Source organism: Oryzias melastigma, linkage group LG1 (assembly GCF_002922805.2).
Source record: "Oryzias melastigma strain HK-1 linkage group LG1, ASM292280v2, whole genome shotgun sequence".
NCBI classification, from domain to species: domain Eukaryota; kingdom Metazoa; phylum Chordata; class Actinopteri; order Beloniformes; family Adrianichthyidae; genus Oryzias; species Oryzias melastigma.
Window position 1 is genome coordinate 32,600,867 of NC_050512.1, and position 22,332 is coordinate 32,623,198.

The 22,332-nt window shown below is 48.7% G+C and overlaps 2 protein-coding genes across 6 annotated transcripts in view; both read right to left on the bottom strand.

The window, feature by feature from the left end:
- Positions 1-1,644: 1,644 nt before the first annotated feature.
- On the bottom strand, positions 1,645-10,460 carry hpgd (15-hydroxyprostaglandin dehydrogenase). Of its 4 annotated transcripts, none has more exons than XM_024290099.2 (8): positions 10,121-10,360; positions 9,895-10,018; positions 8,038-8,144; positions 6,200-6,296; positions 3,833-3,909; positions 3,595-3,758; positions 1,976-2,095; positions 1,645-1,942 (listed from the first exon to the last, which is right to left on the bottom strand). In XM_024290099.2, exons 1-8 carry the CDS (start codon positions 10,211-10,213, stop codon positions 1,681-1,683), a joined length of 1,044 nt encoding a protein of 347 aa, XP_024145867.1. In that variant the 5' UTR covers positions 10,214-10,360; the 3' UTR covers positions 1,645-1,680. The 4 variants fall into 4 exon arrangements, with proteins under 4 accessions (XP_024145867.1, XP_024145866.1, XP_024145868.1 ...); XM_024290098.2 differs by having other exon boundaries at positions 8,038-8,147; XM_024290100.2 differs by having other exon boundaries at positions 1,799-2,095.
- A 1,445-nt stretch (positions 10,461-11,905) lies between these two features.
- Positions 11,906-22,332, bottom strand: part of glra3 (glycine receptor, alpha 3) — a 34,024-nt gene continuing 23,597 nt past the window's right edge. The window contains exons 8-10 of one of the 2 annotated variants that reach the window (XM_024290121.2): positions 21,296-21,444; positions 19,823-19,948; positions 11,906-16,036 (exon numbers count right to left, since the gene is read on the bottom strand). In XM_024290121.2, the coding sequence (XP_024145889.1) occupies positions 15,737-16,036; positions 19,823-19,948; positions 21,296-21,444 (575 nt within the window). In that variant the 3' untranslated portion in view covers positions 11,906-15,736. The remainder of the gene's footprint in view (positions 16,037-19,822; positions 19,949-21,295; positions 21,445-22,332) is intronic. The other variant, XM_024290123.2, reaches the window with a different exon arrangement.

Below are 22,332 nucleotides of genomic sequence, written 5' to 3' on the forward strand. Positions count from 1 at the left end.
CCTCTTCCCCTCCTCTTCACCTCCTCTTCTCCTCCTCCTCACCTCCTCCTCACCTCCTCTTCATCTCCACTTCCCCTCCTCCTCACCTCCTCTTCTCCTCCTCCTCTACAGACCCGGAGACACTCATGCCACAAACATCCAGCAGGGGGCACCAAATCTCTTCTCTCACATGAAGCTGAATGTTTGGTGTCAATGAAGCAACAATTTCTAGGAAAATGTTCTGGTTCTCCTGCAGATCCAATATCTGTTCAGAATCAGATCTTCTGCTTTTCCAGAGATCGACTTGAACCAAAGTCTCTCAGAGATCTTTCTGACTCCTGTGAAGCTGCAGGTCTGCGAAGCATCACAGAGGGAGAAGAAGCCTGTCAGGAACGTTCCTGAAGCTTCCATCACGTTCCTGCGAGGCTTCCTCTGACCCGACCCGAGTTCAGCAGAAACACGGATTCCAGCTGGAAGGAAGAGCGTCGCCGCGTCCTGTTGTTGGCTCTGCAGACCTTCCTCCTCGGAGCGGTGACCTCCTCCAGACCTCGCCGGTTCCTGGAAAGCGGCGTGTGAACGGGCCTGAAGATTTATGAGGAATGTCAGCGCCGAACAAAGAGGGCGTGTCTGCACCGCTCCTCCGTGGGCTCAGAGCGGCGCCCGTTTCCTCCGTCCCGACCCGAGGAAACTCGGGAAGAGGATATTTGTGCTGCGTTCGGAGCGCAGCCGGACAGGAAGCGCGGCGCTCGGCTGCGGCGCTCCAGCCGGACTGCTGCAGACGGCGAACGGCGCGGCTCTTCCCTTCACCTCAGAAACCATCAAACTGTGCATGAACGCTTCCTCTGAAAACGGGTCTCTGCTTTCAGGAAAACGAACTCATTTCACTGCAGAGACGTGAGAGCGGCTCTTCAGGGCGCCACCTGCTGGCGGCCGGTGGAACTGGAGGAAGCTGGAACTGGTTCTGTTCCAGAAGGTCTGAAATGACTCGCATGCCAGAACCAGGTTCTGTCCGTCCACTGTTCATGTTTGAAAGGAGTCACGCGTTTGTGGTATTTTATTTTGAAATATTGAGAAAGCCATTTTTGTATCGACATCAGAACAGCTCGTCCTGTTCATGGAAATCAATAAAGTTTTGAAACGAGGTCTGCTGCGACTGGAGGCGGGGCTTAGACCAGCAAGGGGTGGGGCCTAGACCAGCTGGAGGCCAGCTGGAAGGAAGGTTTGGATTCAGGCGACGCCCCCTCTAGGGCGAGACTTCAGGTCGATACAGAACCATCTACTTCCTATTATTATTGGCCACAGGTGAGTGGGGGCGGGTCTACAACGTCAGAAACACCTGCCACCAGAGAGGTCAGTCAGGTCACGTTAGCTCAACCTTTTCACAGCGGACTCCAAGCTCCAGCGTTGACGTTCTGTAAACCGTAACCCTTCAACCGTTCACATGATTAATGTGAAACTATGACGAACGTTGCGTTTCGGCGCCGAGACGCTGAACCCGCCAGGATCACGTGATCGTGGAAACGGTTGAAGAGTAAAATGTAACTTTTCCATCACTGGTGACATCTCAGTAATGAAAGATTAAAAACCATGTATCCTGAGACATGACCACGCCCACCAATGACATCATAGGGTGTGGCCTGTTGGCATTAATGAACTCCAGCTGAACAACATTCACAGATTCTTTACTTGTTGGACTTTGACTCATGAAACCCAAAGAACCAGAAACAGCAGAACTGTTGGGTTTTTGTTCAGAATTTGTTCAAAATGTCCGAGACAGTAAAAAGAGAAGATCCACGGCGACGCCTGAGGCCGAGGAGCGTCCACAGCTGCTGGTCCAGAAGACGGTCTGGTGTTTGTGGGCGTGAACGTCTTTTCATTCATAAAATCGGGTTTTTGCTCACATGAAGCAGAAAGTTCTGGAGCAGGAAGTTCCTCTCTTGGGCCGGCTCTGGCCCGGGCTCCGCCTCCAGCAGAAGGAGGCGGAGCCCGGGCTCAGGCGGACATGGGCTCGTACGTGTGGAAGTGGATTCCTTTGGAGCAGGTGATCTTCATGACGGCGCCGTTCAGGGCGGTGTCTGTGATCAGCCTCATCATCCCCTCGGCAATCAGCGACGGCCTGCAGAGAAACAATCAGTGTCTGAGCAACACGTGCACACACCTGCGCACGTTTCAGACCCCTCCCCTACCACAGGCCTGCAGGAATAAACTCTGCCCCCCGGTGTCCACCTGAGGAACTGCAGCTACAGTCCCATCAGTTTCCGTTTTATTTCTCCCATTTTCATTCAGTTATATTCCGGTCTGTGCAGGTTTGGTAAAAACAAGAACGTTTGTTCCTGAGTGAAAGACGGAGCATTAAAGCTGGATTTAAAGCGTGCAGCTCCTGGATTTCTCAGACGTGCTGGAACATGCAGCTGCAGCAGAAGGGACTCGTCTAGTGACTTCAGCGGCTTTACGACCATCGTCATCAACCGACAGTTCAAGGAGAAAACCGCTTCTCCACCGACTTCCACCCAGGCTGAGCATCTGGAGCTTTCACACCTTTATGATCCCAGTGTGAATGAATGACTAAATGAGCTGTGAGGAACCGAGGAGAAGCTGCGCAAACATCACGTTTAGTCCTTTACCACTGAATAAACTAACAATCTTTGGACTTCTGCCATTAATGGCCATAATTAACGAATTTTGTTGATTTCATAAACGGTTAAAGACTCACAGTTGTCAAAAGAACGTAAACTCTGGGGCGTCTTTTCATCCTTTTTAAAGAAGCACCAACACAGGAGTGTCAAACTCAACCTCACAGGGGCCAAAATCCAGAACACACCTGAGGTCTCGAGACCAACAGGATAAACATTTAATAAACACTCTAAAACTACATTTTTCTCCAGTCACCAAACAGCTAGCATGTAGCTGAAATATTAGCTAAGCTCCAAAATAGCCTAAAAAATCTTAGTAAATGACAAAATAGTCCAAAATGCTGCAGAATGACAGTTTTTAAAACTTTAAAACTGTAACTTTTTAACATAATTATAACTAATAAATCAACTTAAACCTTAAATAACTTTCAATATTTTATTCTCCATGAAAATATATTTTGTCAAAATTATACTCGCCAAAAATTAGTGTAAGGTAACATCAAGCCGTTAATAAACATAGAATTACCCAGAGGGCCGGATCCGGCCCCCGGGCCTTGATGTTGACACCAGATAACACCACGCCCCCCTCCAGCTTTATGTTTTAAATTATTGCCTTTTTTTATTCCACACAACATGAGTGTTAAACTGTTGAAAAAACAAACATTAATATCATTGCAGTTTGATGCCCCTTCCAGCAGATGGCGCCTTAGGCAGTCGCCTATGCACAGGGCCGGTTAGCAGGAATCCTAAAGACGCCAGATCCCAGAATAATGCGCCCTCTGCTGGTCACAGACGCAGGCGGTTTCACTGACGTCTGCGTCGCTGTGGCTAAACTGCAACTTTATTGAAACTCAAAGAAACGGACGATTCTGATCTTCAGGCAGCCGATCTGGTCATTTCTGACAAACCGAACAGAAACTTCCTGCGAGGACGGCGGGCGCTAAAGCCTCAGAAACGGGACGAGGAAACAGAGAGCACGTACTGGAGAACTCCGAACTTGTCCATGCTGCGCTTGAAGTCTTCCTTGAACTTGACGAATTTGCCCATGTTGTCCTCCTCCTCCACCGACTGCAGAAGGGGCGTGTCCACGAAGGCGGGGCACAGCACGTTGATGCGGACGCCGTAATTCCCCAGAACGGACGCGTCCTGTAACCAAACGGAGAGGCTGAGCTCGCCCCAAACCCCACAGCCCCGCCTCGGTTTCTGCGGCGCATTCTCACCGCCATGGCGCGGGTGAAGCCGATGACGCCGTGCTTGGTGGCGGTGTAAACCGGCTGGTGAGGCGAGTGCATGAAGGCTGCGGCGAGAAGACAAACACGTTTACAGACCAGCAGGAAACTGGAGCCAAACTTCAGTTTATCTCTGAGAGAAGTTTAAATAACTTTGAAAGTTTATGAAAATTCAGCTGAAATGCAACATTTTAGTTCACACTGACTCCGCCCCCTATTCACCGTCACCATGGAGACTGATCAAAACTCATTCCTGCTCCATAATGTAATTAACTGCTCATTCCTGATATCGACACCTGAAAGGTGAAGCCCCCAACCCCCCACCCCCTGGTGATTGGTCGAGGTTAAAGACGCAGCCGGCGTGGGTCGACCAAAGATGGCCGCCCTTCACTTACAGAGGAAACGCTCACGATGTCAAACGAATAAAGTTTGTTCAAAAATGAACAGAATGTCTGAAGACGTCAGGCTGAATACGTGGGCGGGGCAAGTATGGGCAGGTCAAGTTAGGGCGGGGCTAGTGTGAAGAACATTTGGATATAAAAAGTCCTGGAGGAGACTCCAAAGGAACGACAGAAACCCCCCAATCATTAAAACATCTCTGAGACGCGTTTAGCTTTGATCACATGACCCAATCAGCTGCTCTGCTGAAGCCCCTCCCCCTGACTCCGGTCTATTCAGATACATTTCATGAAGCCCTCTCAGCTGCAGACTTCCTGACCGTGTTCCGACACGTTCCTGTCAGGAATGACAGATCTGGCGCTCCGGCTGCCAGATGTTATCGTCGCACCCGAAGCGCCACGGAGGCCGAGGCGCCATCAGCCAGAGCGTGCACATCTGAGGCTCGGTCGAGTGCCCTAGGACGCCCCCAAGGATGAATGTCCTCACAAAGACAGCCGTGGGGGCGGGGCTAACCTCCTTTCTGTTTAGCGCCAAATAAAAGGTTTAGTGAAACCTAGAGGGGGGTCAGAGTCCAGTCCTGGAGGACCAGCAGGAGGCCTGGATTCTGACGCCGCTGACCTTCAGGTACCAGGAAGAACCATCAACCCGAGCAGAACCACAGAGAAGAACCATCAACCCGAGCAGAACCGCAGAGAAGAACCATCAACCCGAGCAGAACCGCAGAGAAGAACCATCAACCCGAGCAGAACCACAGAGAAGAACCATCAACTCGAGCAGAACCGCAGAGAAGAACCATCAACTCGAGCAGAACCGCAGAGAAGAACCATCAACCCCAGTTCATATTCTGAAGGAACGAGACGAAGCAGCTTCTCCTCCAGAGTTTCCATCAGAAATGAAGCTGTTTGATGAAGCTGACGTCCATATAAGGACGTGAGACTGGAACGGCGCCGGAAAAACAAAGACGTGTTTACGGCGAACCAGAAGACGCCAAACAGGGAATGAAAAAAATAAAAGAAGAAAAACATCGAACAAATCAAAGAATTCTAAACATGATATGAAAGAAATGAAGTATTAGAAAGGATTACTGAAGCCAGAGAAAAGCATTAGTGTAATCAGAGTATTTTTGAAGTACTAAAGTGTAATCAGAGTATTTTGAAGTATTAAAGTGTAATCAAAGGATTTTAAAGTACTAAAGTGTAATCAGAGTATTTTGAAGCATTAAAGTGTAATCAGAGTATTTTAAAGTATTTTGAAGTATTTTAAATTATTACATAGTAACGCCTTCAGAAAGAATCTGTGACAGAAACAGGAAACGATTTATTTTTGACGACATAAAACGTTCATGTTTGAGGAACAAAATCAGATTCCAGGAAATCTCCATGAGATTCAGACTGAAGACGTTTGTAAGGAGATCTGTTGGTTCTGCAGGATCAGGATCCGGAGCGGCTCTGCGGGCCTCCGGCCAGGAAAGACGATAGCGGTGGGAACGGTTCCTCCTGCAGGAGGCGGGCTCTCCGGCGGGAACTCCAGCAGGAGGAGGACGGCGTCTCATCTGCAGCCACGGCTTCATGCATGAGAACCAGAACCTTCTCCTTCCAGAGTTCTGACAGGTTCTGCTCGCCTGACTCCCTAACAAATCCACTTTTTCCATCCCGCCGAGAAAAAAAACTCAGAGTGAAGCGTGACGTCAGAGCGCTGAGTCAGCGTCCAGCCGGCGAGCTTCAGATGTTTACAGAGAAACCTAAACATCTGGAGGACCAATGTTTGCTGGATTCTCTGTGTTTGGCTGAAGGTTCTGGCAGAACCTGGCAGAACCTGCTGGTGTCAGAGAGCTCCTCAGAGGAGGTTCAATCAGGCAGAACAGCTGCAGGTTCCTCTGACTGAGATGTCCCATGATGCACCGGGGTCATGCATTCACACCTCCACCACATCCAGTGTGCACGTGCGTGTGCATGTTACCTGCCATGGAGGACACGTTGATGATGGTCCCTCCCGGCTTGCCGTACTCCCGGCTCATGTGCTCCAGGCCCAGGTAGGTTCCCTTTATCACCGAGGTCTGCAGACAGAAGCAGACGTCTGAGCGAGGAAGATCAGAGAGTCTGATAAGACCCCCCCCGGCCCGGCGCCGCCCCCCGTGTGGCTTCAACAGGAAACAGATGTGCAGAGGAAGACCGTCTGAAAACGCTGCGACCACACAAACAAAACATCTGCAGCTTCTGCGGCGCCTTCGCTCGTCTTCATCAGGAGGCTGACGAAGGGCAGAAAAACCGGCTGACAGACAGGAAGTAGAACAGGAAGTGGATTGTTTGTTTAGGAACCAATCGCCTGAGAAGATCAGAAACAACATTAGAAGCTCAACGCCACAGGAATGAAAGATCTGAGATCAACGTTCTCTGCTTCAGCACTGAAACATCCGCCTGAACGGAACGCTGTATCACACTGTAACGGATCAGAACCAGATCAGAACCGGATCTGAACAGGATCTGAACCTGATGTGAACAAGATCAGAACCGGATCTGAACAGGATCTGAACAGGATCTGAACAGGATCTGAAGCGGATCTGAACCAAATCTGAACCGGATCTGAACCGGATCTGAACTATAGCGGGAAATCAGATGGAGGAAGGCTGTCCTCTGGAGACGGTTCCTGGAGCTTCAGACTAAACAGGAAACTTTCGATGTCAGGACTTGTTTGGAGCCGCTTGCTACTAACTTAATCTGATCCAGTTCACAGACTGTAAATGTATCAGTGAAATAATGAGATTGTTAATATCAGACATGGATTCTCTGAAGGAGAAACTCCAACATTCTTCAGCTTCTCCTGGAGGACGTTTCAGTTTGGCCACTAGGTGGCGATGGTGCTATAGCAGGGGTCCCCAGACCTTGTGAGGGCCAAAAAACTGTTTTCTTCTCCGCTGAGGAGCCGGGTCGGTGTGTAGTGTAACAATTACAGCCTAAACGTGAAGATTTATGGTTTTCTAGAAGACACACATTTAAAATAATTCATTTCTGTAATCATCACATAAAAAACAAAACTAAAACATTTTTAACGAGATATGTAGCATTACCTGTAATAGATTAATAGTTGAAAACACTGAAGCGAGCTAATAGATAGGCGAGGTGCCAAATTAGCCTAAAAAGAACCAAAAAACTTAATTAGCCAAAACAGTTAGCATGTAGCTAAAATATTAGCTAAATGCCAAATTAGCCAAAAACTGGGAAAATGACTAATTTAGCTAAAACAGTTTGGGGGGCCGGATCCGGCCCGCGGGCCGTAGTTTGGGGACCCCTGTGCTTTAGCATTCCACATTATCCCAGAAGAAGAAAACGACGTTTTAGACAAACTGTTACTTTAAACATTTCCTTAAAAGAGTTTGGTAAATTCATGACGTTCATTTCGTCAGAATCTATGTTTCGGTTGACCGAGCATTAGCATTAGCATTAGCCGTCCTATGGGAAATCCCATTATACATTAGCATCAAGCTAGCGGCCTTTAGCTTTATGGGCTAAATTGATCTCTAATTTGATGGATCGATTATTGATCTTTTAAGCTTAAATTAATTCAGATCAATTAATTGATTTTATCTACCCAGCACCAGCATAAAGGGCCTCCAGGGGGCGGAGTCGCGCCGGCGTGCTAGCTCAGGTTTTCAGTTTCTTACAGGAAATTGAACTTTTCATTTCTTTATTCCTGAGGAAACATCCAAAACCTCCGTGAGCAGAAGATCAGAGCTCCGCCCCCCTTCTGCTCGCTTCACTGACTCCGCCCTGCTTCCACCACATCTGCTGTCGTCTTACCAGGTTGACGCCGATGGTCTTCTCCCAGTTCTTCTCGTTGTTGATGCCGGCGTTGTTGATGACGATGTCCAGATGTCCGAACAGGTCTGCAGTCTTCTGGAAGGCGTCTGCTTGAAGAGACAAACCTTCGGTTACAGGAGACGGAGAGCGGCTGACCGTCCAGGCGCTCCTCCATACGCAGACGCTCCCGCCTGCGACTGCGCGCAGACGCTCCCGCCTGCGACTGCAGTTTCTATAGATGATGTGAGAGTCGGTCCAGTTCTCTGATACTGACAATGGTTTGGACACACTTTGGACACGTCTGTCGTAATGGTTACTCCGTGAACCGTCTTGCCTTTGGCTGATTTGGTTTTTAAAGACGCATAAAACAGGAAGTGACAGAGTTTCCCGTCTGTCCTTCAGAACCGCTGATGTCAGATGAAGATCCAGAGATATTTTCTAATCACTGCAACACGGCCGCACTATAGAGAACAATCAACCCCCCTCGTCCACACCTCATCAGCCTGACCCCCCCGGCCCTGAAGGTCAGTTTGGGGGGGGTCCTCCCATCAGCAGGTGAACATGATTCCTGGTGGGTTTCCAGAGAATCTGCAGCTCTGAAGTAATCCCAGACACTCTGACCCCCACGATGACCAACAGTGACTGAAACTGACTCGGTCACTAAAACAGCCCAAGTCACTGAAACGGCTGACCAGAGTGTCCCATCCTCCCCGTCACCCTGAAGCAGAGAGACTGGATCACATTTATTGTAGAACAGACAAAAGTTTGGTACTTTTGACATTTCTTTGGTCAAACAACAATATCTGTTTCATTTGGTTTTCAAATAATTTTGGTCCCAATTCAGCTCCACACACCTGAACACAAACGCACAAACACACAAACACACAAACACACAAACACACACAAAAACACACAAAAACACACAAAAACACAAAAACACACAAACACACAAACCATTTGGACTTTTTTCATGTTTTAAATCGTTTCTCATTTTTGATTAAAACCTTCGTGTTTTTCATCTTTTTCTCGACTGCCAGCAAAAATATCATCAAAATATCTTAAAGTTGGACTTTCAATCAAACCACAGATGAGGATTAATTACTGGTTATTATTTTGGCGTTTTTGTTGGTTTTGAGACGACTTTTGGGCAGGAAAACCTTGGCTGTCGTGATGGTGTGAAGAGATTCTTTGAAAGCTGAAAGAGAGGAAAAGAAAGAGAAACGTAGAGCGAAAAGTGGAGGACGAAACAGAAGAAAGAACAGAATCAAAGAGACTTGAGAATAAAGAAACTCCAGAATGAGGAAGAGAGAATAGAAGGAATAGAGAGAATAGAGGGAATAGAAGGAATAGTGGGAATAGAGAGAATAGAGGGAATAGAAGGAACGACTTGCTGACTTTGAAATGTTTCTAGTCTTTTATTGATTCTACTGTTTTATTCCTTCATTCTAGTGTTTTTCTTTCTTTATCAGAGATAAATCTTTGTAAACAATCAGATCTACAGAACATTTCTTTAACATTTCAGTAGAATTTCACTTTTTAAAGTCTAAACACACAGAAGTTATTCTGTTGTAACCCCCCCGACCCGCTGAGTCCGCCCCTGGAATCAGATGAAGATCTAACTAGACTGACGGTTATCAGCGCACGCGGGGCCGCGCTCGCGCCCTTTGGGCTGGACCCCCCCCCCTGCATTCCTGAGCGGCAGGGATTTACCTTCTCACCGACTTTCTCCTCCCTCTCTTTGAGCTCACCGTTACCTACAGGTAGCCCCGCCCCCACCGAGGGGAGCAACAGGTGAAGATCAGGAGGTTCGGTACTGAGACCGCCGTTCAGATGCTGCACGCGGGCGGCTGCGCTCACCTCTCAGAGCGTCTCCGTCGGTGACGTCACACTGGATGAAGGCGCAGCTGCCGCCTCCGAACTCGGCGTCCAGCTCGGACTTGCAGGAGTCTCCGCAGTTCTGGTTGATGTCCACGACGGAGACCTGAGGAGGAGCAGGAGGAGGTGAAGGAGGAGGAGGTGGAGGAGCAGCAGCAGGAGGCGCCGCTTCCCGCTCCTCCAACTGAACTTTGCAGAAGTTTCTGACCTTCGCGGCGCTCCGCAGCAGCGCCTCCACCACCGCCCGGCCGATGCCCTGCGCCCCCCCGGTCACCAGCGCCACCCTCCCCATCAGAGCCATGGTCGCGCGGCTGCTCTCCGTCCCGCCGCGCTGCTTCTGGCGCCGTGTCAGGCAGTAGGTGCGCGCGCGCTCCTCCCTCCCTTCCTGCGGGCGCGTGTCACCTCCGCGGCGCGGCTCAGTCACAGTAACACTAAAGTACAGGTTCCAGGCCGCTGGCCCCGCCCCCTGCACCTGAGCGCGCGGCGGGGTTGCGTAAGTCACGTCGTTGAGTGACGTCACCTGGCAGCGCATTCCGAGTGTTCCAGCTGCAGGTCCGCGCACGTGCAGATGAGACTCTGGAGGGAACGGGACTGAAGGAGGGGGCGGGGCTAGAGGGTGCCCCCCCCCCAATATCATCAATACTTTAACTTTTGCAACTTTAAGGACAAAAAAACTGAGGAAAACCGACCGGAACAAAAATGTGAATTTCTTCCTTCAGTTCCTCTCACTTAACATAAACCTCATCACGGAATCTCCCACAATCCTCCTGTTCTCAGGTGGAAGAACCAGCTTCCTCTCAGTGTTTCCATCAAAGCCCCTCCTTGTTCCGTCCATCTGCGTCTGCGTCTGCATCTGCGTCTGCACCTGCAGAGCTGCATCTGCAGAACCTCCTGCAGGTTCTGGAGCGAGCTCCTCACAGTCGGACCTCCTGAAAGCCGGCTCCTCGTCTGCACCTCCTCTGTGGATCATGGACCCAGATTTAATTCCAGGTTTGGATAATTTGGAATCCAGATTGAATCCAGATTGACTCCAGGTTTGGATCAGCTTTAATCCTGCTCCAGTCTCTGTTTTTCCTGCCGTTGTGACTCTGCATGCTTGGATCATTACGTTCCTGATCTTATCTCCAGATCCTCTGATCCGCGGTGGATCTGTGGGTTCTAGAACACAGCAGGTGCTCTCTCTATAGTTTCGTACATTTTTCTTGCTGCTTTTGAAACTTGGGCAGAACCACTTGATCCGGATCAGTACATCAGCAGTTCCTGAGCCCGGCAGCAGAACCACCTTCAGATATTCTAGGAAATTCCCACATTTTTCTTGCAGAACTTCTTTGCAGATTTAAATGTCCAGAGGAATGAAGTTCTGAGGAAGTTGAGCAGGAGGTCACCTGGACCAGACAACGTTTGTGAAGGAAGTCAAGAACCTGAACACGACCTGCAGACGGAGCGGAGGCCGCCTCCTCCGATGCAGGAGCTTCAGGTGGATCCGGGTTTAAGGTGCCGTTCACGCTAACGTGAACCCGGTTCGTTCATGAGGCGCGGCGTCACGTCTGAAGGATTTCTCCAGATCGGCGTTTAGATTGAGGCCTGACGCTCAAAGTTTGAGTTTTGTTTGTTCGTCGGACGGCTTTCCTCAGAAACATCAGAAACAGGCCACACCCACAGCTGCTGTGAAACTTTATTGAACAGAACAACAGAAAACACCGTGGACAGTAAACATGGCGGTGTGGAGCCCCGCCCTCCTGTCAAAAACCTTCCCAGAATGCAGCTCAGTTTCAGCAGGGAAGCTTTGGGTCAGTGGACACTTGAAGTGGATCTCCACGAATGGAAACACGTTCATCACATCTCCACGACAGAGTGAGATCAACACAAAAGAGGAGGGAGAAACTGCAGGAGCAGAAGGAGCAGCAGGAGGAGCTGCAGGAGCTGCAGGAGCTGCAGGAGCTGCAGGAGGAGCAGCAGGAGCAGCAGGAGCTGCAGGAGCAGCAGGAGCAGCAGGAGCAGCAGGAGCTGCAGGAGGAGCAGGAGCAGCAGGAGCTGCAGGAGCTGCAGGAACTTTCTGAACAGAAGAACACATTTCATGAAGAAGAAAACCCTCTCCAGTGTCTGATGGCGACGGTTCACGAAGGTTCTGAAAAAGACTCAGAGAAAGCAGAGGCCTTCAGGTCCAGATCAGCCGGACCTTCTAAAACCGAGAAGATCCGTCTGGAAGTCTGGAATGTCCCTCAGAGAAGTTCTGTTTCCTCCAGCCGCTGGACCTGCTGACCACAGCAAGACCTGAGCATCTCCTCTACGGTGGCGCTGCTTGGACCCGCTCAGAACCGCTTCTCCATCAGGTTTGTCCTTGTTGAGGGGGTGGGGGAGGGGCAGCTAGAAACACTGTTTTGTTTTCTTAAGAGAAAGATCAACTCAGACGTTTGTGATCTGCAAAGGAATCTGGAGGCCATCAAACATCTGGAGGGTTCTGATGCTCACGGGTTCGGACTTTAAACAGGATAAATGAAACCAGAACCACCTTCCTGTCAGAAACACGAAGAGCTTCAGACTCTGAAGTTTCTGAGGATGATCCCGGTTCTGGTCGGTTTGTAAACTGAGTTACAGCTTCTCCTGAGAACCCGGTGTGGGGGAGGGGGCGGACCTAAAGCCCTCAGGTCAGCATGACGGCTGCCGGTCGTCCAGACTCACCTGGTCAGGTAACGTGCAGCAGGAGCATCTGGACCACCAGCAGAACCGTCTCTGCCTCTCCACGCCCGACCCGCCTGACACCACCTTTTAATTTAAGACTCAAACAGAAACAGGAAGTGACATCACGAGGCGACCAGCGAGGAAACTCCTCACGGTTTACCTGCACTCTGGCTGAACGACCGTCAGCAGAACAGAGTCTGGAAGTAGGAATGAAGATCCGGTCTGGAGGGAACATCCCAGAATCCCTGCATTTTCAGTCGGGTTAATGATCAACCAGCTGCAGGTCCGTCTGAACAAACAGAACTTTGAGAGGAGAACCCGGAGTTCTGCTGCTCTGAGGACAAACATTAAAGTCCAGGACAGAGCGGACGAGGGTTCGAGTCCTCTCCGCCTTCGTCTGCTGTCTGTAGCTTCATGCGGACCTGCAGAACCGCTTTCCTTGTGTGGAAAGGTTCTGCTGAAGTCCAGTTCAGATACACAACTGGAGCTGCTGGAACAGGTTCTGGTTCCCGTTCCTCCAGCTTCATCATCACAACATAGAAGAGTCCAAAGAGTCCATCAGCGGTTTGAAAGCAGCTGTTCTGACTGAGGTTCTAACGCTAGACCCAATGGTACCGACCCGGAACTGAAGCCTTTACCTGAACCAGGAGTCTTTGCTTCTCCTAAACCAGTCTGTGACTTTAAAGAAGAGTTCTTTCAGGCCGTCAGAACCTGTTATGAACCTTTAAGAGATGAAAGGTAAATTGTGGATCTTTAAACTTTCATTTTCATGATGAAGTGAAAAAGATCAAAAACTGGAGAGACGAGATGAACGTGGAGCAGGTCTCCACCTGTGACGCACCTGAACGTAAATCCTCCCATAACATCAACCACCAACATCTCAGGGTTCACCGAAATAATCTGAGGGGCGGGACGAGCCGGGACCCCGGATCCACACAAAGACCAGGACACACACATCTGGACCCCGGATCCACACAAAGACCAGCACACACACATCTGGACCCCAGATCCACACAAAGACCAGCACACACACAGCTGGACCCCGGATCCACACAAAGACCAGCACACACACATCTGGACCCCAGATCCACACAAAGACCAGCACACACACATCTGGACCCCGGATCCACACAAAGACCAGCACACACACATCTGGACCCCGGATCCACACAAAGACCAGCACACACACATCTGGACCCCAGATCCACACAAAGACCAGCACACACACATCTGGACCCCAGATCCACACAAAGACCAGCACACACACATCTGGACCCCAGATCCACACAAAGACCAGCACACACACATCTGGACCCCAGATCCACACAAAGACCAGCACACACACATCTGGACCCCAGATCCACACAAAGACCAGCACACACACATCTGGACCCCAGATCCACACAAAGACCAGCACACACACATCTGGACCCCGGATCCACACAAAGACCAGCACACACACATCTGGACCCCAGATCCACACAAAGACCAGCACACACACAGCTGGACCCCGGATCCACACAAAGACCAGCACACACACATCTGGACCCCAGATCCACACAAAGACCAGCACACACACATCTGGACCCCAGATCCACACAAAGACCAGCACACACACAGCGGTGGAACCCTCGTGCTGCCATAGGCTGGTTTACGTTACCAGTGGGGTCATCAGTCTGTGTGTAACCGGGTCTGACGGGGACGAACAGGACCCTCGTCTTCCTCATTTCCCTGTAAACTGTGATGAAGATGAAACTGGACTCAGAACAAACGTTTCCTCATCATGTTTTCCGTCTGTGATCATCACGGCTCATTATTCTGCAGAAATGGTTTCCAGGTGGAGCTCAGCTTCTCCAGCAGCCTCTGCTGCCCCCTGCAGGCCGGGACACAAACTGCAGCCGACTGTCCCTCGAGTCGCTTCAGAGCGGAGGAGAGAGACGGCGGTTTGGATGTTCTGGAGGTTTGGACCCGAGAAGACATGAAACATCAGACAAACAGAACAAACTGACGTTCATCTGAAACGATTCTTCAGGTTACGGAACAGACTGAAGCTGAAACTCCTGAAGGTTTCAGATGAACTCCCTCTCAGGAGATCTCTGTAAACCTGGTTGGTGAGGAGGTCCGGCGTGGCCGAGCATCAGAACTACAGAACCGCCTCCCTGCAGAACTCAGACCCTGAGGGGAACCTGCAGCTGACGACCTGCAGGTGGCGCTGTCTCTCTGAATCCCATGGAGACGGATCAGAGCCGAGCACAGAATCCTGAAGGAGCAGGTTTGTGGAAGGAGGTGAAGACCAGCAACCTGGAGGCGTCCTAACGTTATGTGGCTCCACTCCAACAGGGTTTCCAAGGCAGTGAAGCAGGGGCTTGCACTCCGCAGCTCAGCGCGCGACGCTAACGAACCCTGACACGAGAGGTCGCGGCGAGCGCAGCCACCAGATGAATCACAAACACGGAAACAAACACCAGGAAGATGAAGGCTGAAGGCAGCAGCTGCTGCAGGCGAGGAGGAGGAGCCACGAGGAGGGAGCCTCCTCATGGAGACGGAGCAGATGCTGCAGGCGAGAAGGAGGAGCCACGAGGAGGAGCCTCCTCATGGAGACGGAGCAGATGCTGCAGGCGAGGAGGAGGAGCCACGAGGAGGAGCCTCCTCATGGAGACGGAGCAGATGTGACAGTCGTCACTGTGAGAGTCCATGAGCTGCAGCAGCGGTGAGGATAGATCTGTGGCCTCAGGATTAAGAGGAGGATCATCCTGATCCGGTCTGCTGCAGCTCCGATTCTCCTCCTGGTTCTCCTCCTGGTTCTCCTCCTCCAGAGTCCAGGTGATTCTGCTCCTCCTACAACAGGAGGACCTTCGTTTTGGTTCCACTCCTAAAACAGACGTGGACTGCAGGAATTCTTTCAGACGTCTCCATGGAGATCAGGATGGGCCTTTGGATGGGAATGTGTTGGTAACCATGGAGACGCGACTCAGGCGGAGCTCCCTCACACCCCGCTGTGGGTCAACCGTCCCTGAGTTTTGCTGCATCACCTCTGAATAAAAGTTTAGTTTGGGTTTGTGGATCTTCTCGTTCAGACGCAGAGCTCCTCCTGAAGGAGGCGGGGCGAGGCGCCGACCCTCCGCCGTCGTCCTCGCCGTCTCTACTGCTTGTGGAAGTCTTCGTGCCGCAGGATCTTGTAAAGAACCCAGTAGAAGATGTTGAAGAACAGGAAGGCCAGAGGGAAGCCGGCCCGCGACACCGTGTCGATCTTCTTGGCCCGGTCGATGAACAGCTTCCTCATCTCCTCCGTGCTCCTGCCCCCGCCTCCTGCAGGTGCATTCTGGGTAGTGTTGGCTGCGGGGGCCACGGCGTTGTTGATGCTGGCCTTGGAGTCTTTGCTGATGCTGGGAGTGGAGGCCATGACGGCCGTGGAGGTCAGCTTGGTGTCACTGACCTCGTCCTGTGGAAGACATGGGGGGTTACCATGGTAACGGATTACAAAGACCATGACTCTGGACTCACAGGAAGTCCTGAGAGCTGCACGTGTATCTGGCGGTGTTCCACAGGGCTCTGTGTTTGGGTCAGGAGGAAACACTTCCATCCTTCTACAGACTTTTATACTTCTGTCTTTTTAATGTTTTGGTTTTTTCTTCACTAATTTTGTACGTTTTTGAAACTTGATTTAAGGGAATCGCAAACCAATTAGAGAAAAAGGATCAAATCCGGAGTCAAACTACAGACGTGTTCAGTGTGAGTGGTCCTTGTTTGTCTCACATTCTTATTTCATCATTTTACCGTCATAACTCATAGATGGATTCTTAACTTCCTGTTTATACACTTTTCTAGAGCTAACTAACAAGCGCCTCGGGCACGTCCCTGAGAAGGTTTAGAGGGTTCGTTCTGGAACATTCTCCTTCGGGTTCCACAGAATTTGATCCGTTTTCCACTTTTGTTCAGTCATGAAGTTAAACTTCATCCCTCCTTAGCATGAAGCCGAGTGAGTCTAGAAGATGATCCTTTTTTTAGAATTCAATTAGAATCAGATTTTTTTCATAAAAAGTTTTTTTAATTTTATGGCTTTCATGTTTTAGAGCAGGGGTCACCAACACGTCGCCCGCGAGCTCCACATCAGTCGCCCGCAGGTGTCTTCTAAAAATAGCACAACTCACTTGTGAGCTGCTCGAAAATTTTATTTTATTATGATGCAATTTTTTTTAAATCACACCTGCCTTTATGAAGAATAAAAAATTTAAACATCTTAAAAATAGATGTTCATTATTTCTGAAGCCAAAAACGGCCTATCCCACTTTTTTTCTTTTTTTTTAAATCGTCTGATCTGAGCGCTGCACAGCCGGCGCACCGAGAAGTCCCGCAGCGTCAAAGCGCTTTAGAAATTGGGGGTCATATACGGAATCGCGCAGCAGCTCCTCCTCCTTTCCTTAAGATAAGATAAGATAAGATAAAGATACTTTATTGATCCCTCGAGGGAAATTTGCACGTTGCAGCAGCACTGTATACAGACTCATTAAAAAGAAGCAACCAGTCAGACAAACAATAGTGAATAATAAAAAGTAAAAAATACAAAGATTAAAAAATTAAGAAAATTAAGGGAGCTCCAAATTTTTTACAGCTTTCCAGACAGAGATCCAGTGGGTTTATCTGCGACACAAGGGTGAAGAGTTATATAGTCCGATAGAATGAGGCAGGAAAGATCTCCTGTAGCGGTTGGTGTGGCAGCGGAGTTGCCTTAGCCTCTTAGAAAAAACACTCCGCTGTTTGTCAAGCGCAGGATGAAGAGGGTGCTGAGGATTATCGATGATGGATACGAGTTTGTTCAAGGTCCTCCTCTATATCACTGCTTCAAAAGTTTCCATTTTACATCCAAGTACAGAGCCAGCTTTCCTAATAAGTTTGTTCAGCTTCTTCGTGTTCAGATCGCTTCACCTGCAGACACACTTTTTGCAGCTTGGAGCCTGAAGTCTCATGAGCGCGATCGCTGTGACAGAAGCTTGAATTTATGTTGTGGTGTTTTCAGACAGAAAAAGGTCCAGATTCTTATTTGCTGCTTTTTCATTTTAACCGCAGAACAGACTCCTCCCTCTTCTGAGTCGAGCTGCACGCGCCCCAGACAGAGCTGTGACGTCACCCACATGCTCTTTTTAGTGAATGAAATAAAAAAAAAATACTTGTTCTTGTTCATCGCCGTGTTTTTAATGACTTATCTCGTGAGTTGGTTTGTGCTTTATCGTAAAATTATGATTTAATGGAAACAGTGTCATTTTAAAACTGTGTTTTTTTTTTGAAATTCCAAGAATTTCCATAAAGTTTTGGGCAAATGTTTAACGGAAACACAGCTAACAAAGTATGAGGCGTCCCCTTCTCCCTTTCCCACATGGAGACACCGAGAATATTTGATAATTAGTTATCTTTAATGGAAACACAGATTACAACAAACAAAAAAAACTCGCATTTTTCGAAAAAAAAGTTATTGCGTGTAGAGGAGCTGTTTTTGGGGGCGTATTGAAATGGATGGATATTTTTCGCAGAACTGTGATGTAAATTGACTTTTTTCTGATTAAATGTATCTGTCTGAGTACAGCACAGCGGGCGCCATGACACACCCCACAGCGTCACAGCTGATCGTGCATCTCCTCTGTAAAATCAATAACCAACATTTCCTCATCGCTTCATCTGTAGCCGACCTTCTGCAGCCTGAATACTTGTTCTGAACATTCTTTTACATTCCACTGAACAGACTTCTGACTTGCATCTGAGACTGTCAGTGGACTCGCTGCGCAAACCAGCGCGGCACGCGTGCACCACACTGCTGTGACGTCACTCAAATGCTCCTTTTTAGTGAATCAAATAAAAAACACACATCGCCGTGTTTATAATGACTTATCGCGTGAGTTGGTTTGTGTTTTATTGCATTATTATGAAACCGTATGATTGCGATACTGTTTTTTAAAAATTCCTAGAATTTGGTTAAAGTTTCATGTGTAATGAAACAGAACCCAGAGCTGCTGAGTGTTTCTGCATGGTGCGTTCACTGAGCCCCGGATATCGGCAGTAAAACGAAGCAGTTTATCAGAGAAAACATAGAACACCGGCACTGATCAGGATATAATCGATTGATTAAATAGTGTCGACGTTTTCTCTGAAAAACTGATTTGTTTTGCTGCGGATTGTATAAAAATGACAAAGTTTGTAGTGGACTGAGTTGGGCTGAGTGGCTGTTTGCTTATGTCCAGAGGTCAGTGAACGCACCATGCGCAGATTCTTGTCTGCTGTGGGATCTGTCAATCAACCTGTTTAGAGGTTTAAGGAAAATAAAGTGATGGGTGCATGAGACTGAATTAAAGCGTTTGAGGAGCGTAGATCCACTAATAATAGTTAGAATTAATTAATAATAATTAATTAATAATTAATTCATAAGTTATAATTTTGTTAAAAACATTTCATTTGGTCATTACCTCAAAATGTGACAAGATCTGTTGAGATTAATAAAGTTCTGAATATTGATATCTGTTTCCTAGCTTGTTGTCATTATTTATAATTATGCTAAGAAATCAGTGTCTTCACATTGAGGAGTATCAATATTCATTATTAATAATGTAGAACTAAAGGCAAACTAAGCAAATTTATTATTTCAAACTGGTAGCCCTTCGTATGATTCAGTACCCATGAAGTAGCCCGCAGGTTCAAAAAGGTTGGTGACCCCTGCTTTAGACCAATCAGCTGATGTTTGAATTTGAGGATTTAGTTTCCCAGATTTAAAAAATGCTGTTTTATTACACTGTACATGACGTCTAAGCATAACCTTTATCCTGTAATGAGTGATTCAATACTTTGAGCGAATTATTCCAACACAGAATAACATCTCTCACATTTTCATCCGTCACTAATTTATCTTTCTAAATATTTATTCTTCTTTTTTAAACCACAGACGGTTTTCTTTCATCGTTTTTCCTCCTCCTGTCGTAGCATCCACAGTTCAGCTTCCAGAGGAAGATTTTTGAAACATCTGGGATTGCTTGTGGGATATATAGCATTGTTTATTTTGTGTTTGTTGTTGTTGTTCCTGTTAAAAAAAATAAGAAATAAAAAAAAGAGAGCAGAACTTCTCTTCAGGAACTCTGCAGCTCGTTAGGAGGTCAGGGATCAATGGGGACACAGATGACGGAATCAGTGTCACATGCACACAGACATGCACACACACATGCACACACGTGCACGGTGCCTTTACCCTGGGATGGCTGCTGTAGAAGCTGCTCATAGATCCAAACGGTGGTTCTGCGGCTCTGAGGCTGCCGTCCGTGTCCGCTCGGCGCAGGGACTCGGCGAGCTCCTCTGGATCTACCGCACCCCCGCTCTACCGGAAACGGCGTGCACGCCACCAACAGACAGAAACCAACAGGAACAGACTTCATATGCACAGACAGAACGACATTCATCCAGTCAGACTCTGATGCAGAGGAGCTCAAGTTCAGCCAGAAGTTTAAGAAAAATTGTTTCATTTATGCCCAAAAAAGACTGCCCCCCCCCACCCCCCACACGCTGTGGTGTTCTCAGGAGTGAAGGTCAACCAGGAAGTTGCTGTGAAGCCTCTTTCATTGATTCTAGTGATTTGATCCACTTATAGAGTGAGTGCAGACCACTGATGCACAGCCTCGTTTTCTAGTCCTCCCTCAGCAGACGGAGATCGGACACGTTCTCCTGAGGCTCCTCAGACTTCCTGTCTCCTCATCAGATGGACCTTCTGCTCCCACAAACCAGGCTGCAGTTCCTCCAGAGACCACTAGAGACCAGGAAGGAACCATTTTCTTTCTTGGTTACACCAGAGATGGACGCCTGGAAGGGGGGCTGGGGGGTTCAAAGATTGTGTTCTTAAGACGTTCTTAGGAAACCTTTTTCATAATGGAGGACAGATATGATTTAAACTGTTTCTGAGTATTTCTTTACTCCAATCAGGAGATGAAAACCTGCACTTTGAAAAATCTCAGCCTTATGAAGCAACTGCTAGGGGGGGAGGGGGGGGGTCCCCCTGCTCCGCTACAATTCTGATTCATCCACCTGCTGACCAACAGATCCATGAACGTCTTTGTTTCCTGGTCTGGACTCTGGATCAGAACCAGACGGATGGATCACTCCTTCACTGCTTTTTTGCTAAGCTAACGTTAGCTTGTGAGGTGCTATAAGCTAGAGGGAGAGAGTGTAAACAAAAGAATGCTGGGAAATTAGCAGAGGATAACTTGCAGGCCAACAGTCCCGCCCACAACCCAGAGGTAAATTTTGGATAAACTCCTGCCGCTCTGCAGAAACTATGTCCTAAAAAACGACTCAGGCTTTTTGAGTTTAGCTAAAAACGCATCATCATCGTAATGAAGAGACGACTGGGAACGCTGTGGAAACAGGAAACAATGGCGTTGGAGCCGGACGTCAACACAGATGTGTTCGGATGAAACACAAACATCCTTCCATCAGAGACGATTGAAGCTGACTGGATGCTGAGTCGGGACTATTACATGCACAGATCCTACACGGACACGTGCACATCTTCTGTTCAAATGACAGAACATCACAGCAGCGCATGCTTCATGCACACCAGGAGGACACATCAAGAACCGGGCAACTACAGCGAGCACCCCCCCGGGTGGAGACAAACTGAGAGGAGGCGGGTCAGAAGGAGAGGAGAGCTGGCGGCGGGACGCTCCTCTACCTTTGGTCTGCTCTTGTGGCGTCGGAAGCGCAGCAGCTCTTTGTGCTGCCTCGACACGAAGTTGACGGCGGCGTACTCCAGCAGCGCGGAGAAGACGAAGAGGAGGCAGACCGCCATCCAAATGTCGATCGCCTTCACGTAGGACACCTGAGAGAACGAACACAAACGCTCAGAGAACGCAGCCTCAACTGTTGTAACAGCAGATTTCTGTCAGCAGCAGTTCATGAAATGAAACCACACGAATATCTGGAGGATTTATGTCCTTCCCGTCACAGAATACACATAACTGGTGCTTTTATTCTGAAACAGCCTTAATCGCCATGCTTTTATTCTGAAACAGCATTAATTAACATGCTTTTATTCTGTAGCAGCTTTAACCGTCATGGTTTTATTCTGAAGCAGCCTCAATCGTCATGCTTTTATTTTGAAGCAGCCTTAATTAACATGCTTTTATTCTGAAGCAGCCTTAATTAACATGCTTTTATTCTGAAGCAGTCTTAATTAACATGCTTTTATTTTGATGCAGCCTTAATTAACATGCTTTTATTCTGAAGCAGCCTTAATTAACATGCTTTTATTTTGAAGCAGAACATGTTTTTTCAGCCGTCGTTAAAAACAGTTTTTTAAATAAAGTTTCATCATCTGTTGGATCCTCTGAAGGACGTGTACTGTGACTCCGCCCCCACCTTCCCCTCCTGGGTTCTCCCCTGATAGATCGTCCTCCTTCAGGGGAACCATTGGTTCTGGTTCTGACCCGGATCTAGATGTGCACCAACAGTGTCCGTGCACGCTCCTGCTGAATAGCGTGCGGCGTTGGCGGCGTCAGGCGTGTGGCCTGGTTACGCGTGAAGTGATGACTTATTCAAACGTGCGTACGGCGGCGGAGTGCAAACCGCTGTCGAGCAGCAGGAACACGAGAAAGCTCGCAGCCTCCGGGCGCGTGCACGAGCACGTGCGCGTGGGGTGAGGGCCGCTGCTGTGCGGCGTTACGTAACGCGGCGCTCCGTGTCTGATTCCTCCTCATGCATAGCAGATAC

Excerpts from the sequence above, each read along its gene's own strand:
- hpgd (XM_024290098.2), bottom strand. The coding sequence starts at position 10,213 with ATGGCTCTGATGGGGAGGGTGGCGCTGGTGACCGGGGGGGCGCAGGGC. Across the intron at positions 3,910-6,199 it reads CAACGTGTCCTCCATGGCAG|CCTTCATGCACTCGCCTCAC; the intron begins GTAACATGCACA and ends TTCTCGCCGCAG. Across the intron at positions 1,943-1,975 it reads ACGTACGAGCCCATGTCCGC|CGGAGCCCGGGCCAGAGCCG; the intron begins CTGAGCCCGGGC and ends TTCTGCTGGAGG.